The 13,074-nt window shown below is 46.4% G+C and overlaps 1 protein-coding gene across 5 annotated transcripts in view; it reads right to left on the reverse strand.

Moving 5' to 3' along the window:
- The window catches only part of LOC141162277 (ankyrin repeat and fibronectin type-III domain-containing protein 1-like), a 305,183-nt gene that overhangs the window by 262,235 nt on the left and 29,874 nt on the right, over positions 1-13,074 (reverse strand). For 3 of the 5 annotated variants that reach the window (XM_073648218.1, XM_073648216.1, XM_073648214.1), the window contains exon 1: positions 5,360-5,580. The exons of 1 other annotated variant lie outside the window; for it this stretch is intronic. Coding sequence is in view for 1 of the 4 variants with exons in the window: in XM_073648217.1 (XP_073504318.1) it covers positions 5,184-5,209 (26 nt within the window). In the remaining 3 variants the exon portion in view is untranslated. Of the gene's footprint in view, positions 1-5,183; positions 5,216-5,359; positions 5,581-13,074 lie in introns of those variants that run through there. One more of the 5 variants, XM_073648217.1, reaches the window with a different exon arrangement.

Below are 13,074 nucleotides of genomic sequence, written 5' to 3' on the forward strand. Positions count from 1 at the left end.
CATTAATATGTTCATACACTGACATCATCACATTAATGTGTTCATACACTGACATCAGGCCATTAATGCGTTCATACACTGACATCAGGCCATTAATGCGTTCATACACTGACATCAGGCCATTAATGCGTTCATGCACTGACATCAGGACATTAATGCGTTCATGCACTGACATCAGGACATTAATGTGTTCATACACTGACATCATCACATTAATGTGTTCATACACTGACATCAGGACATTAATGTGTTCATACACTGACATCGGGACATTAATGCGTTCATGCACTGACATCATCACATTAATGTGTTCATACACGGACATCATCACATTAATGTGTACATACACTGACATCACATTAATGTGTTCATACACTGACATCAGGACATTAATATGTTCATACACGGACATCATCACATTAATGTGTACATACACTGACATCACATTAATGTGTACATACACTGACATCAGGACATTAATGCGTTCATGCACTGACATCATCACATTAATGTGTTCATACACGGACATCATCACATTAATGTGTACATACACTGACATCACATTAATGTGTTCATACACTGACATCAGGACATTAATATGTTCATACACTGACATCAGGACATTAATGTGTTCATACACTGACATCAGGACATTAATGTGTACATACACTGACATCAGGATATTAATGTGTTCATACACTGACATCAGGACACAAATACCTGCATACACACGCATCAGAAAACGAATAATTCACACACAGAGGTCAGAACATGAATTGCTTCAAGCACAACCATCAGGCCATGTTCACAAGTTCAGTATTCGGTCAGTATTTTATATCTGTATTTTTTAAGCCAAAGCCAGAAGTGGAACAATCAGAGGGAAAGTATAAGGCCACGGCCCCACTATCAGTATTTGATCAGTATCCGGTCAGTATTTTTTCTCAGTCGGAGCCAAAACCAGGTGAGGAACAATCAGAGAAGGTATAATCGAAACAAGTCACCAATTCTGCATTTATCACCCACTCCTGGTTTTGTCTCCAGCTCCTGAGAAAAAATACTGACTGAATACTGAACAAATACTGATAGTGGGGCCGAGGTCTAATAGAAACACTTCACCACTTCTGCATTTTTTACACATTCCTGATTTTGACTTACAAATAAGAAGGGAAAATACTGACCAAATACTGAACGTGGGAACGTGGATTTAGGATACAAATATCTTCACGCACAGGTATCAGGACATTATTCTGTCGTTACACAGTTATCACATCACTAATATCTTCATACACAGACATTAAAGGGGTTGTCCACTACTATTAATAATTGGCCAATCTATTTTTATGTTGAAAATAAGTATCTTTGTAAATACCTTGCTTTGCTGTTACTGCCTGTGAGCGGCGCCATCGCTGGTCGCTCACAGGCATCACGTGACCCCAGCTGCAGCCGGCTCTGACATCCGCTGATGTCACGTCAACTGCAGCCGGGGGTGACTGTGTGCCGTGCTCCCCGGTGGATGCTGGGTTGTGGGCGGGGTTACCCTGCGCGTCACACCCGGCATCCACCGCGCGCTCTGCCTCTCCTCATTCATTGGGAAAGCGCACGGTGGATGGTGGGTGTGGCGAGCAGGGTAACCGCGTCACTGATGTCACGCCTCACTTGACATCAGCTGGGGTTCACGTGATGCCTGTGAGCGACCAGCGATGGCGCAGCTCATAGGCAGTAACAGCAAAGCAAGGTATTTACAAAGATACTTATTTTCAACATAAAAATAGATTGGCCAATTATTAAAAGTAGTGGACAACCCCTTTAAGGTCTGTGTATGAAGGTATTAGTGATGTGGACAACCGATTTAAGTAACACACATCTTCTTCACACACAGACATCAGGGCACACATCTTCTTCATACACAGAGATGAAGTAACACACATCTTCACACACAGACATGAAGTAACACACACCTTCATCATACACAGACATGAAGTAACACACACCTTCTTCATACACAGACATGAATTAACACACATCTTCTTCACACATAGACATGAAGTAACACACACCTTCATCATACACAGACATGAAGTAACACACACCTTCTTCATACACAGACATGAAGTAACACACATCTTCTTCACACACAGACATGAAGTAACACACATCTTCTTCATACACAGACACCAGGACACATCTTCACACACAGACATGAAGTAACATACATCTTCATACACAGACATGAAGTAACACACATCTTCTTCATACACAGAGATGAAGTAACACACATCTTCACACACAGACACGAAGTAACACACATCTTCACACACAGAGATGAAGTAACACACATCTTCACACACAGAGATGAAGTAACACACATCTTCACACACAGAGATGAAGTAACACACATCTTCACACACAGAGATGAAGTAACACACATCTTCTTCATACACAGACACCAGGACACATCTTCACACACAGACATGAAGTAACACACATCTTCACACACAGAGATGAAGTAACACACAGAGATGAAGTAACACACATCTTCACACACAGAGATGAAGTAACACACATCTTCACACACAGAGATGAAGTAACACACATCTTCTTCATACACAGAGATGAAGTAACACACATCTTCTTCATACACAGAGATGAAGTAACACACATCTTCTTCATACACAGAGATGAAGTAACACACATCTTCTTCATACACAGAGATGAAGTAACACACATCTTCTTCATACACAGAGATGAAGTAACACACATCTTCTTCACACACAGAGATGAAGTAACACACATCTTCTTCACACACAGAGATGAAGTAACACACATATTCTTCATACACAGACACCAGGACACATCTTCATACACAGACATTAAGTAACACACACCTTTTCATAAACAGACTTCTGGTCACACACACACTTTCATATATAGACATCAGGTTCCACTCAAATCTTCATACACAGACGTTAGATCAAATACACATACAAACACCCTTCATACACATGTCAGGTCACACATACACACACCTTCATACACAGACGTCCGGTACAACACATTTTCATACAGACATCAGGTCACAGACATCTTCACACACAGACATCAGGTCATACAATGATGTCAGGTCACACACACATCTTCACACACAGACATCAGGTCACACACACATACAAACACACATTCATACACAGACATCAGGTCACACATACAGCTTCTTACACAGACATCAGGTCACACGCACAAATATGAAACACACACATCCGGTTGCTCACACACACACACCTTCATACTCAGGCGTTAGGTCACACACACACACACACCTTCACACTCAGGCGTTAGGTCACACACACACACACCTTCACACTCAGGCGTTAGGTCACACACACACCTTCACACTCAGGCGTAAGGTCACACACACACCTTCACACTCAGGCGTAAGGTCACACACACACCTTCACATTCAGGCGTAAGGTCACACACACACCTTCACACTCAGGCGTTGGGTCACACACACACCTTCACACTCAGGCGTTGGGTCACACACACACCTTCACACTCAGGCGTTGGGTCACACACACACCTTCACACTCAGGCGTTGGGTCACACACACACCTTCACACTCAGGCGTTGGGTCACACACACACCTTCACACTCAGGCGTTGGGTCACACACACACCTTCACACTCAGGCGTTAGGTCACACACACACCTTCACACTCAGGCGTTAGGTCACACACACACCTTCACACTCAGGCGTTAGGTCACACACACACCTTCACACTCAGGCGTTAGGTCACACACACACCTTCACACTCAGGCGTAAGGTCACACACACACCTTCACATTCAGGCGTTGGGTCACACACACACCTTCACACTCAGGCGTTAGGTCACACACACACCTTCACACTCAGGCGTTGGGTCACACACACACCTTCACACTCAGGCGTTGGGTCACACACACACCTTCACACTCAGGCGTTAGGTCACACACACACCTTCACACTCAGGCGTTAGGTCACACACACACCTTCACACTCAGGCGTTAGGTCACACACACACCTTCACACTCAGGCGTTAGGTCACACACACATCAGGACACAAACACCTTTTGGACGGACACTTCATTCACAGATACACTACAAGCATCAGAATACACATATAGTATATGGAATGCACAGACATCAATGCCATAAAACACAGACGTCATGACAAAAACAATTTTATACTAAGGCAATTTATAAATCCCTTCCTACACAGGAGTCAGGACACCAAGCTCTCTATCCACTGACATCAGATCACAAATCCTTCATACACAAACATCAATTCACACACATCTTCATGCACAGACAGCAGATCTCCAATATCCTTCATGCACCGATATTAGGACAAAAATATCTTTACACGCAGACATTGATTCATAAATATTTTTAGATGATGGGACACTATACCTTCATACACAGACATCAGGTCACCAGTATTCTCATGCACAGACATCAAGACACAAATAGGGTCACACACACAGACATCAGGATAAAAATACCTTTACATAATGACACAGATTCATAAATATTTCCAGAAATCGGGATGCTCAGCCTTCGTGCACCGACATCTAGTCACACGTAAAGCTTTTAGCGCCATCTCAAACTTTGTAAACACACGAGACACAATAACAATAGGGGCTGCAACGTGCACTCGCGGACATCTACCTGGGACGTCTCCAGCAGACATGAAGTCACACAGACATTCAGGGGATTACAGCCGCTGACTGATCGCACCATCATCACACTGATGGCACAAAGCATGTTATTGCTCCTGGCAACGTCTGCGCTCTTGTAAGGAGGTCAATTAGAAATTTAGTGTGTTTCATGGCGGAAATATTATCATCCCTAAAATAAACAGACGGTATGTTTGTGCCTATCTGCAGATGAGTAATCAACTCCAGCAAAGCGGGGGGGGGGGACAAGATGCAGAGGTTTTGCTGTGTGATGGTAACCTCTGCTGCAGCCACCCGAAAATAGGACAAACTTTTTCATTATGATGCCAATTTTCTGCCAATGTAGTTCATGCCCCGCTGCAGCTGCAGGCCATCATCTCAGCAGTGCAAGAGTTAAGCTGCAGCTAGAAGGACTTACTGCTAATCCTATCTTTTAAGGGAGTGAACATACACCGAGCATTCTGTACCAACCTGTCTGGTAAAGCCATCAACTCCATAAAATCACCTTCACCTGAGTTTTAGGGTGGCAAAGGGTCTGCAGCTTCCAGAACGCCCCCCCTCCCAATCCGCTACAACATAAGCAATCAGAGCATATATCTCCTCCTTACTGCATCTTTCCACCCCCTAATGCTCTCTTCAAAGGATACCATAGTAGCAGCAGCGGTGGCGGTGTGGTATCCGCAGTACGGTTCTCGCAGCCGGATCCTCGGTGTCTGTTGCTCAGACTGATTCTCTCAGGAATGTTTAATGAGAGAGGAGCTCCTGAATCACCTCCCTGTCAGTCACTGCCAGCGAGGTTCCCCCCTTCTTTTATAGACAATCTTCGCCTTTTCGCTTGTCTCTCCCTCTCCATCCTTGCCCCTCCTTCCCTTTTCAAAACCTTTCTCCCGCCCCCCCCCCTCCGTTTTCCCTTTTCCTCAGTGATTCTTCAAATCTTTCACTCAATCCCCCCCTCCGCCTTCTCCCAAACACTACAGTTCACGCAACATCCAATGTCAGGAGATGGTTGTGTCATCCCTGGCATTCACCTTTATGCCCGACACCTTCTCATGGGCTCATTATTACTGACAATTATACCGTTGCATTTAGGGCGAGCCACCAGCAGCTAGGTGGTCCACACTCAGGAACCATGAATGGTCAGGGATTAAGTGGCTTCATACTCCTACTCAATGTCCGGCCAAGAGGAGAAGATGTGCCGTTTGAGGATCTCGGAGTTTAAGGGATTGATCTTTCACTCTTAAGAAATTAAATTAAGCAATTTACTCGACGTATCACAGATTAGGACCTCATCAACAGCTGCTAATGGTTCCTCTGGGGGAAAGGACTACAGACTCGAAGTAAATGCAGTCATTTCGTTTTTAGAATTTTACATGAAGAGCTAAAATACTCCCAATACTCCACCTAAAAACAGCAGCGTCAGGGCGGGGGAGAGCACCAGGCAAAATTAGACAGATGACATGGCCTACTAGGCTTAGTGGGCTCATGGAGATAAATGGTTAAATTTGTTTAGAGCTACACTATATAGACAAAACTATATGCCCCCTCCACATTACACCTACAGGAGCTTTTCTGACCTCCCATTCTTCATCCATTACTATGGAGTCTGCTCCTCTGCAGATATAACGGCTCCCGCTCTTCTTGGAAGGTTTCCTACAAGATTTTGGAGGTGTCAGTGGGCATTTTTGCCAAATCATCCAGAAGAGCATTTGTGAGGTCAGATACTGATGTTGGGGAGAGAATGGGTTCACAATCTTCAGTCTAGATCATCCCAAAGGTGTTGAGATCAATACCAAACTCTGTATGGAGCTTGTGCACTGGGTGCAGTCATGGGGAACAGAAAAGGGTCTTCCCCAAACTGTTCCCACAAAGATGGAAGCTACAATTGTCCACAATGTCTTGTGTTGAAACATTAAGATTTCCTTCAATTGACCACCCGACCCCTGATAACAGCCCATAGCATTATCCTCCTCCACCATCTGTACAGGGGGCACAATGCAATCAGGGGGTAATGTTCACCAGGAATCACCAAACCCAGACTCCTCCATCAGACACAGATAGAGAAGTGTGATCCGTCACTGCACCGAACACGTCTCCTCCAGAGTCCAATGGTGGCGGCTTTACACCACTGCATCCGACGCTCGGCATTGCGCTTGGTGATGTAAGGCTGCATGCAGCTGCTCGGCTATGAAGCTCCCAGCAGGAGCGCTGTGTTTGTACTGATACCAGAGGAGGTCTGGACTCTGCAGTTTTGGGGTCAGCAGAGTGTTGGTGACATTTCTGCCCTCTGCTCCTCAACACTTGGCCCCCTGCTCTGTAACGTTACGGGGTCTCCACGTCACGGCTGAGTTGCTGCGGTTCATTCCACTTCTCAGTAATATCACTCACAGGTGATGGGGGAGAGTTAGGAGGAAGAAATGTCATGAACGGACTTATTACATTACAGGACCACGCTGGTATCAGTGAGCTCTGCACCACCGACCGTTCTGTCACGTTAGTAAAGGCAGACGGCACAAGGGGGCCAAATGTTATACACCAGGGGGCCAGGGGGAGTTTGTTATACTCAGGAGGGCGGGGGTGTGGATGTTATACTTAGGGGGGCGACGGGCCGGATGTTACATGCTGGGGGGTGAGGGGCCAGATGTTATATGTCGGGGGGCCGGATGTTATATGCCAGGGGTGGAGGGGTCTGGTGTTATACCCTGGGGGGTGAGGGGTCTGGTATTATATGCCAGCGGGTGAGGGGCCTGATATTATATGCCGATGGGCGAGGGGCCGGATGTTATACGCCAGGTGGAGAGGGGCCGGATATTATACGTCAGGTGGAGAGGGGCCGGATGTTATATGCCAAGGGTGGAGGGGTGTGATGTTATACCCTGGGGGGTGAGGGGCCTGATATTATGTGCCAGCGGGCAAGGGGCCGGATGTTATACCCTGGGGGGGTGAGGGGCCTGATATTATATGCCGGCGGGCGAGGGGACGGATGTTATACGCCAGGTGGAGAGGGGCCGGATGTTATATGCCAAGGGTGGAGGGGTGTGATGTTATACCCTGGGGGGTGAGGGGCCTGATATTATGTGCCAGCGGGCGAGGGGCCGGATGTTAAACCCTGGGGGGGTGAGGGGCCTGATATTATATGCCGGCGGGCGAGGGGACGGATGTTATACGCCAGGTGGAGAGGGGCCGGATGTTATACGCCAGGTGGAGAGGGGCCGGATGTTATACGCCAGGTGGAGAGGGGCCGGATGTTATACACCCAAAGCAATGGGACTGAATGAAAAATCTAATTTCAATGAATAATACTCTTAATGTATATAATGTAATTCATTGTAATATAATGTACATTCGCCAGGTCGTGTGTGAGGTAAATGGCGGTCCCATTGAGGCCCTGTTGGTGCGATTGTCATCCTTTGAGATGGCGGCTCAGGTAATGCCAGGCCCCAAGATGATTCCCAATCACTAGCAGTAGAAATGGTGTGTAGACTAAATCAATGTAAGGCTGGGTTGTGGTACTGAACGTATCATCGCCATCCACAGCCTGGTATGTAGTGATATGTGTGAATATTGCTGTAGACGGGGACTGGAGCCACACAAGGTCTCCATGACAACAATGCACCGTACAGAGATGAACACAGGAAGTGTTGTCATCAGCATGTCTCAGTAGTGCAGCCTCAGGCCTTGACGGCATATTAGTATTTTTTTTTATACATTAGTAATGTATTTTTAACGACAGATGATATATTTCTTCGCGTTGTCTAAAAATTCTAAGGGTCCAATTCATTATTGCAGTTGCGCCTTTTTTGTCTATTTTGGCTGCTTTTACTCTATTTTGGATTTGCTCCTTATTCTTCTTTTAATTTGTGCCGTTTTTATCGTGTATTTTATGTCTTTCACCGTTTTTTTATTTTTTTCCCATGTTAGTCATTGTGGCCGGGTTTGGGGGTGTTTGAGACATTTTCGACTTTTTAAAAAGTTGCTAAATTTTTGCACCAATGTTTGTATTGCAGTCCTGGAGTGATTGTTGTGATTGTTGTGATTTTATGTACGTCTGAATTTTTCACACAAATTTTGCAACACTTTAAGGTTAAGGAATAAAATAAAAGAGCGTTGCTTAATTTTGCTCAAAACTTAGCAAAATTGACACAAAATATATCAGCGAATACCACAACGATGGTAAAAAAAAAATGGAAGAAAATGAATAAGGCCAAGGGGTATGGGGCATCTCTGAATCTTTATCCATCAAAACTTCCGCCCAGCAAATGTCAAAGGCTTTGTTCACATTAAAGTGGAAGGCTCCAGCGACAAATTTGGCAGCAGATCTGATGCGTTACATGCAGAACTATTGACCATTATGACTGAACCCCATGGACCATAGGGTCAAAGGGGTCCATCAAGCACATAAGGCATCTGGAAACGAACCAACGGTAGTGTGAACTCAGTCCAATCCTTATGCGATCAGACTGCAAAATGCCCATGTGGTCCAGCAGAAAACAATGTGATCTGAATGACATAAAAGTTGAGGTTTACACATTTTGACTGCGTTGCATTGATTTGCCGCTATAAAAACTCTGCAGTTCTACGCAATCCCAACAAAAACAAAAAAATGCAATGTGTGAACGCAGGCTTAGGCTATGTGCACACGTTCAGAATTTGCATGAGATTGTAGAAATCTCATTCACTTTGCTACTACTGTAAAATACCAAATCTGAAGAAAAAAATGCAACGTGTGCACGTAGCCTTATACAGTATTTTACCTCTTATTGGGTTAATGACATCATTATAACAGTGGTTTAACACTTTTCATTCCAGGACGCAAAGCTTAGAGGCAATGCTAACTACAAATCTCAGCATGCTCTGTGCACTCAATGCTTACTCACTGACAAGAATGCAAATAAAGATGATAATTTCCATTCATGCGGTCCTGGTCTGACGTCCAGTCCGATCCTCCCTGGCAGACGCACTTTGCTTCTGTGCCCCTGGGACCCTCGACCCGTCTTCCTGGGCGCCCCTGCAACATTATAGTGTAACACACGGTGCGACATAACATAGCATGAGGCCTACTCAATAATCCGTAGGCAATGCCACGACGCGCGTTACGCCATAATGTTGTTGGGCTCTACTAAGCGCCAGACTGCCCCACCTGAACAGGGCCACTTGAATCGAATTGCTCATCTTTATGCAAAACTTTGTATAATTTAGAGGCCTGTCCCATGAATCCAATAGCCAAAATGATTATTTTTTGCGGTGCACCACTATTATACATGGCACATATTAGGTTGAGCTCCTCAGTACAGACTTTGCATTGGGCTTTCACGGTACACACCTGTAGGCCCAGCAAAAGGGAGCAAACTCCAAAACATTTAGAGGTTTATCCCATGAATCCAGTAGCCAAAATGATTATTTTTTGCAGTGCACCAGTATTATACATGGCACATATTAGGTTGAGCTCCTCAATACAGTTTTTGCATCGGGCCTTCACGTTACACACCCACCAGTAGGCCCAGCAAAAGGAAGCAGACACCAAAACATTTTGCACCGGCAGCAAAAGTGCATTGATCACCTATGGTTAAAAAAATGATGATCTACTACCAACCTAGTGACATCACACGTATACGGTGCAGGCTGCTGCCACGCGATGGGCATGCTCATGGGATAGGACTCTGCACAGATGCACACTGCAGGCTCCCACCAGCCAATATAGGCTGCATACTGACACACTGCAAGTAGCAGGAGAGACGCAGCGGCCCCTGATTTACTCTTAGCTGGTTGCTGTCTCTGCCAATTTCCATCAAAGCTGCCGCTGAGCTCAGTAAACAGCCGCGCTGCAGGGAAAACATGAAATATGAATGGAGAGGCCCTGCGCAAATCACTTCCATCCTCCCTGTGCAGAGGGGAAGCGTTTAGAGGAGAGTGGAGATGATAGTTCCCTTTCTATATATAGCATTTTAACCCTTGCAATGATTACCGCTGGGGATAGATGTGGAAAGTCATGAAAACTGCTGCAGGCGGCGTGCGCCGCGACGTACGGCACCAGGTTAGTCGCAGCTGGGCCATAGATTGACGGATTAACTCATTGCTCTTCTAGAGGCAGCAGGTAATACTTTCAGGCATGTGCCCAGTCCTTAATATATAGGCCGCCCCAAAAATCTCTAAATCCAGCCCCAAAACTTCAGAACGCGCCAGTAACGAGGAGGTCGCACAACCCTAATGCTGGGGCTACACTGCAAAATCGCTGCATAGTGCAAGTGAATGGGACCATATTGTGACCTGCAAGATGCCGCGATCCAAAAGGTTCTGACTTTTTGTGAGTTGCTTGCCCTGGGACCCTGCAGGTAACAATGCGACCCCGTTCATTTGCACCCTGTAGCGATGTAGCAGCGGCATGCAGTGATTTTTGGTTGCGTGACTGGCGTCAAAGTCGTTATAACAAGTTGCAGATTTGCTCCGGATTTTTCGTTTGGATTTGAAGATGATAAATCCGCAGGTTACAGTAGCACGAAGTGAATGAGATTTTACAAATACCATGTACAGACGGCTGATAAACCCCATGCTGAAGTTGACGTGTAATGCACATTTGGTAAATCCACGGCAAAGCAATTTACCCACATCGAAATCTGCAAGATTCTCTACAGATTTTTTTTTCTGCTACATGTGAACATACCCGAATAGGTACACAAATCATATATACGCATTGTGCCTCGCTCATCAGAGCAGTCCAATCTGGATTAAACTGTTAGTTTTAAAACAGTTGTACAAAAATTAAAGCTGCGCTGTGATTGGTTGCTATAAACTCGCTCAGCACATAACATACACATCCTACTGAATGCACAAATTATGTTTATATATTAAAAAGTAGGCTGTGACATAGTACAGTGTTAAGCTCCACCCCTCTGTGCTGCATAACTAAGCTCCACCCCTCTGCCGCATTACTAAGCTTCACCCCTGTGCTGCATAACTAAGCTCCACCCCTCTTTGCTGCATTACTAAGCTCCCCCCTCTGTGCCGCATTACTAAGCTCCACCGCTCTGTGCCGCACTACTAAGCTCCACCGCTCTGTGCCGCACTACTAAGCTCCACCCCTCTGTGCCGCACTACTAAGCTCCACCCCTCTGTGCCGCACTACTAAGCTCCACCCCTCTGTGCCGCACTACTAAGCTCCACCCCTCTGTGCTGCATTACTAAGCTCCACCCCTCTGTGCCGTACTAAGATCCACCCTTCTGTGCCGCATTACTAAGCTCCACCCCTCTGTGCCGCATTACTAAGCTCCACCCCTCTGTGCCGCATTACTAAGCTCCACCCTTCTGTGTCGCATTACTAAGCTCCACCCTTCTGTGCCGCATAACTAAACTCCACCCCTCTGTGTGGCATTACTAAACTCCATCCTTCTGTGCCGTATTTCTAAGCTCCACCCCTCGGTGCCGCATTACTAAGCTCCACCCCTCGGTGCTGCATTACTAAGCTCCACCCCTCTATGCCGCATTACTAAGCTCCACCCCTATGTGCCGCATTAGTAAGTTCCGCCCCTATGTGCTGCATTACTAAGCTCCATCCTTCTGTGCCGCATTTCTAAGCTCCACCCCTCGGTGCCGCATTACTAAGCTCCACCCCTCGGTGCCGCATTACTAAGCTCCACCCCTCTATGCTGCATTACTAAGCTCCACCCCTATGTGCTGCATTAGTAAGTTCCACCCCTATGTGCTGCATTAGTAAGCTCCACCCCTCTGTGTGGCATTACTAAGCTCCACCCCTCAGTGCCGCATTACTAAACTCCATCCTTCTGTGCCGCATTTCTAAGCTCCACCCCTCGGTGCCGCATTACTAAGCTCCACCCCTCGGTGCCGCATTACTAAGCTCCACCCCTCGGTGCCGCATTAGTAAGTTCCACCCCTATGTGCTGCATTACTAAGCTCCACCCCTCTGTGCTGCATTACTAAGCTCTACCCTCTGTACTGAATTACTAAGCTCCACCCCTCTGTGCTGAATTACTAAGCTCCACCCTCTGTGCTGCATTACTAAGCTCCACCCTCTGTGCTGCATTACTAAGCTCCACCCTCTGTGCTGCATTACTAATCCCCACCCCTCTGTGCTGCATTACTAAGCTCTACCCCTCGGTACTGCATTACTAAGCTCCACCCCTCTGTGCTGCATTACTAAGCTCCACCCATCTGTGCTGCATTACTAAGCTCCACCCATCTGTGCCGCATTACTAAGCTCAACCCCTCTGTGGCGCATTACTAAGCTTCACCCCTCTGTGGCGCATTACTAAGTTCCACCCATCTGTGCCGCATTACTAAGCTCCACCCCTCTTTGGCACATTACTAAGCTCCTCCCCTCTGTGTGACATTACTAAGCCCCAGCCCTCTG

This window comes from Phyllobates terribilis, unplaced genomic scaffold (genome assembly GCF_046119375.1).
Source record: "Phyllobates terribilis strain yellow unplaced genomic scaffold, ASM4611937v1 Scaffold_9__5_contigs__length_417890890, whole genome shotgun sequence".
Classification (NCBI taxonomy): Eukaryota; Metazoa; Chordata; class Amphibia; order Anura; family Dendrobatidae; genus Phyllobates; species Phyllobates terribilis.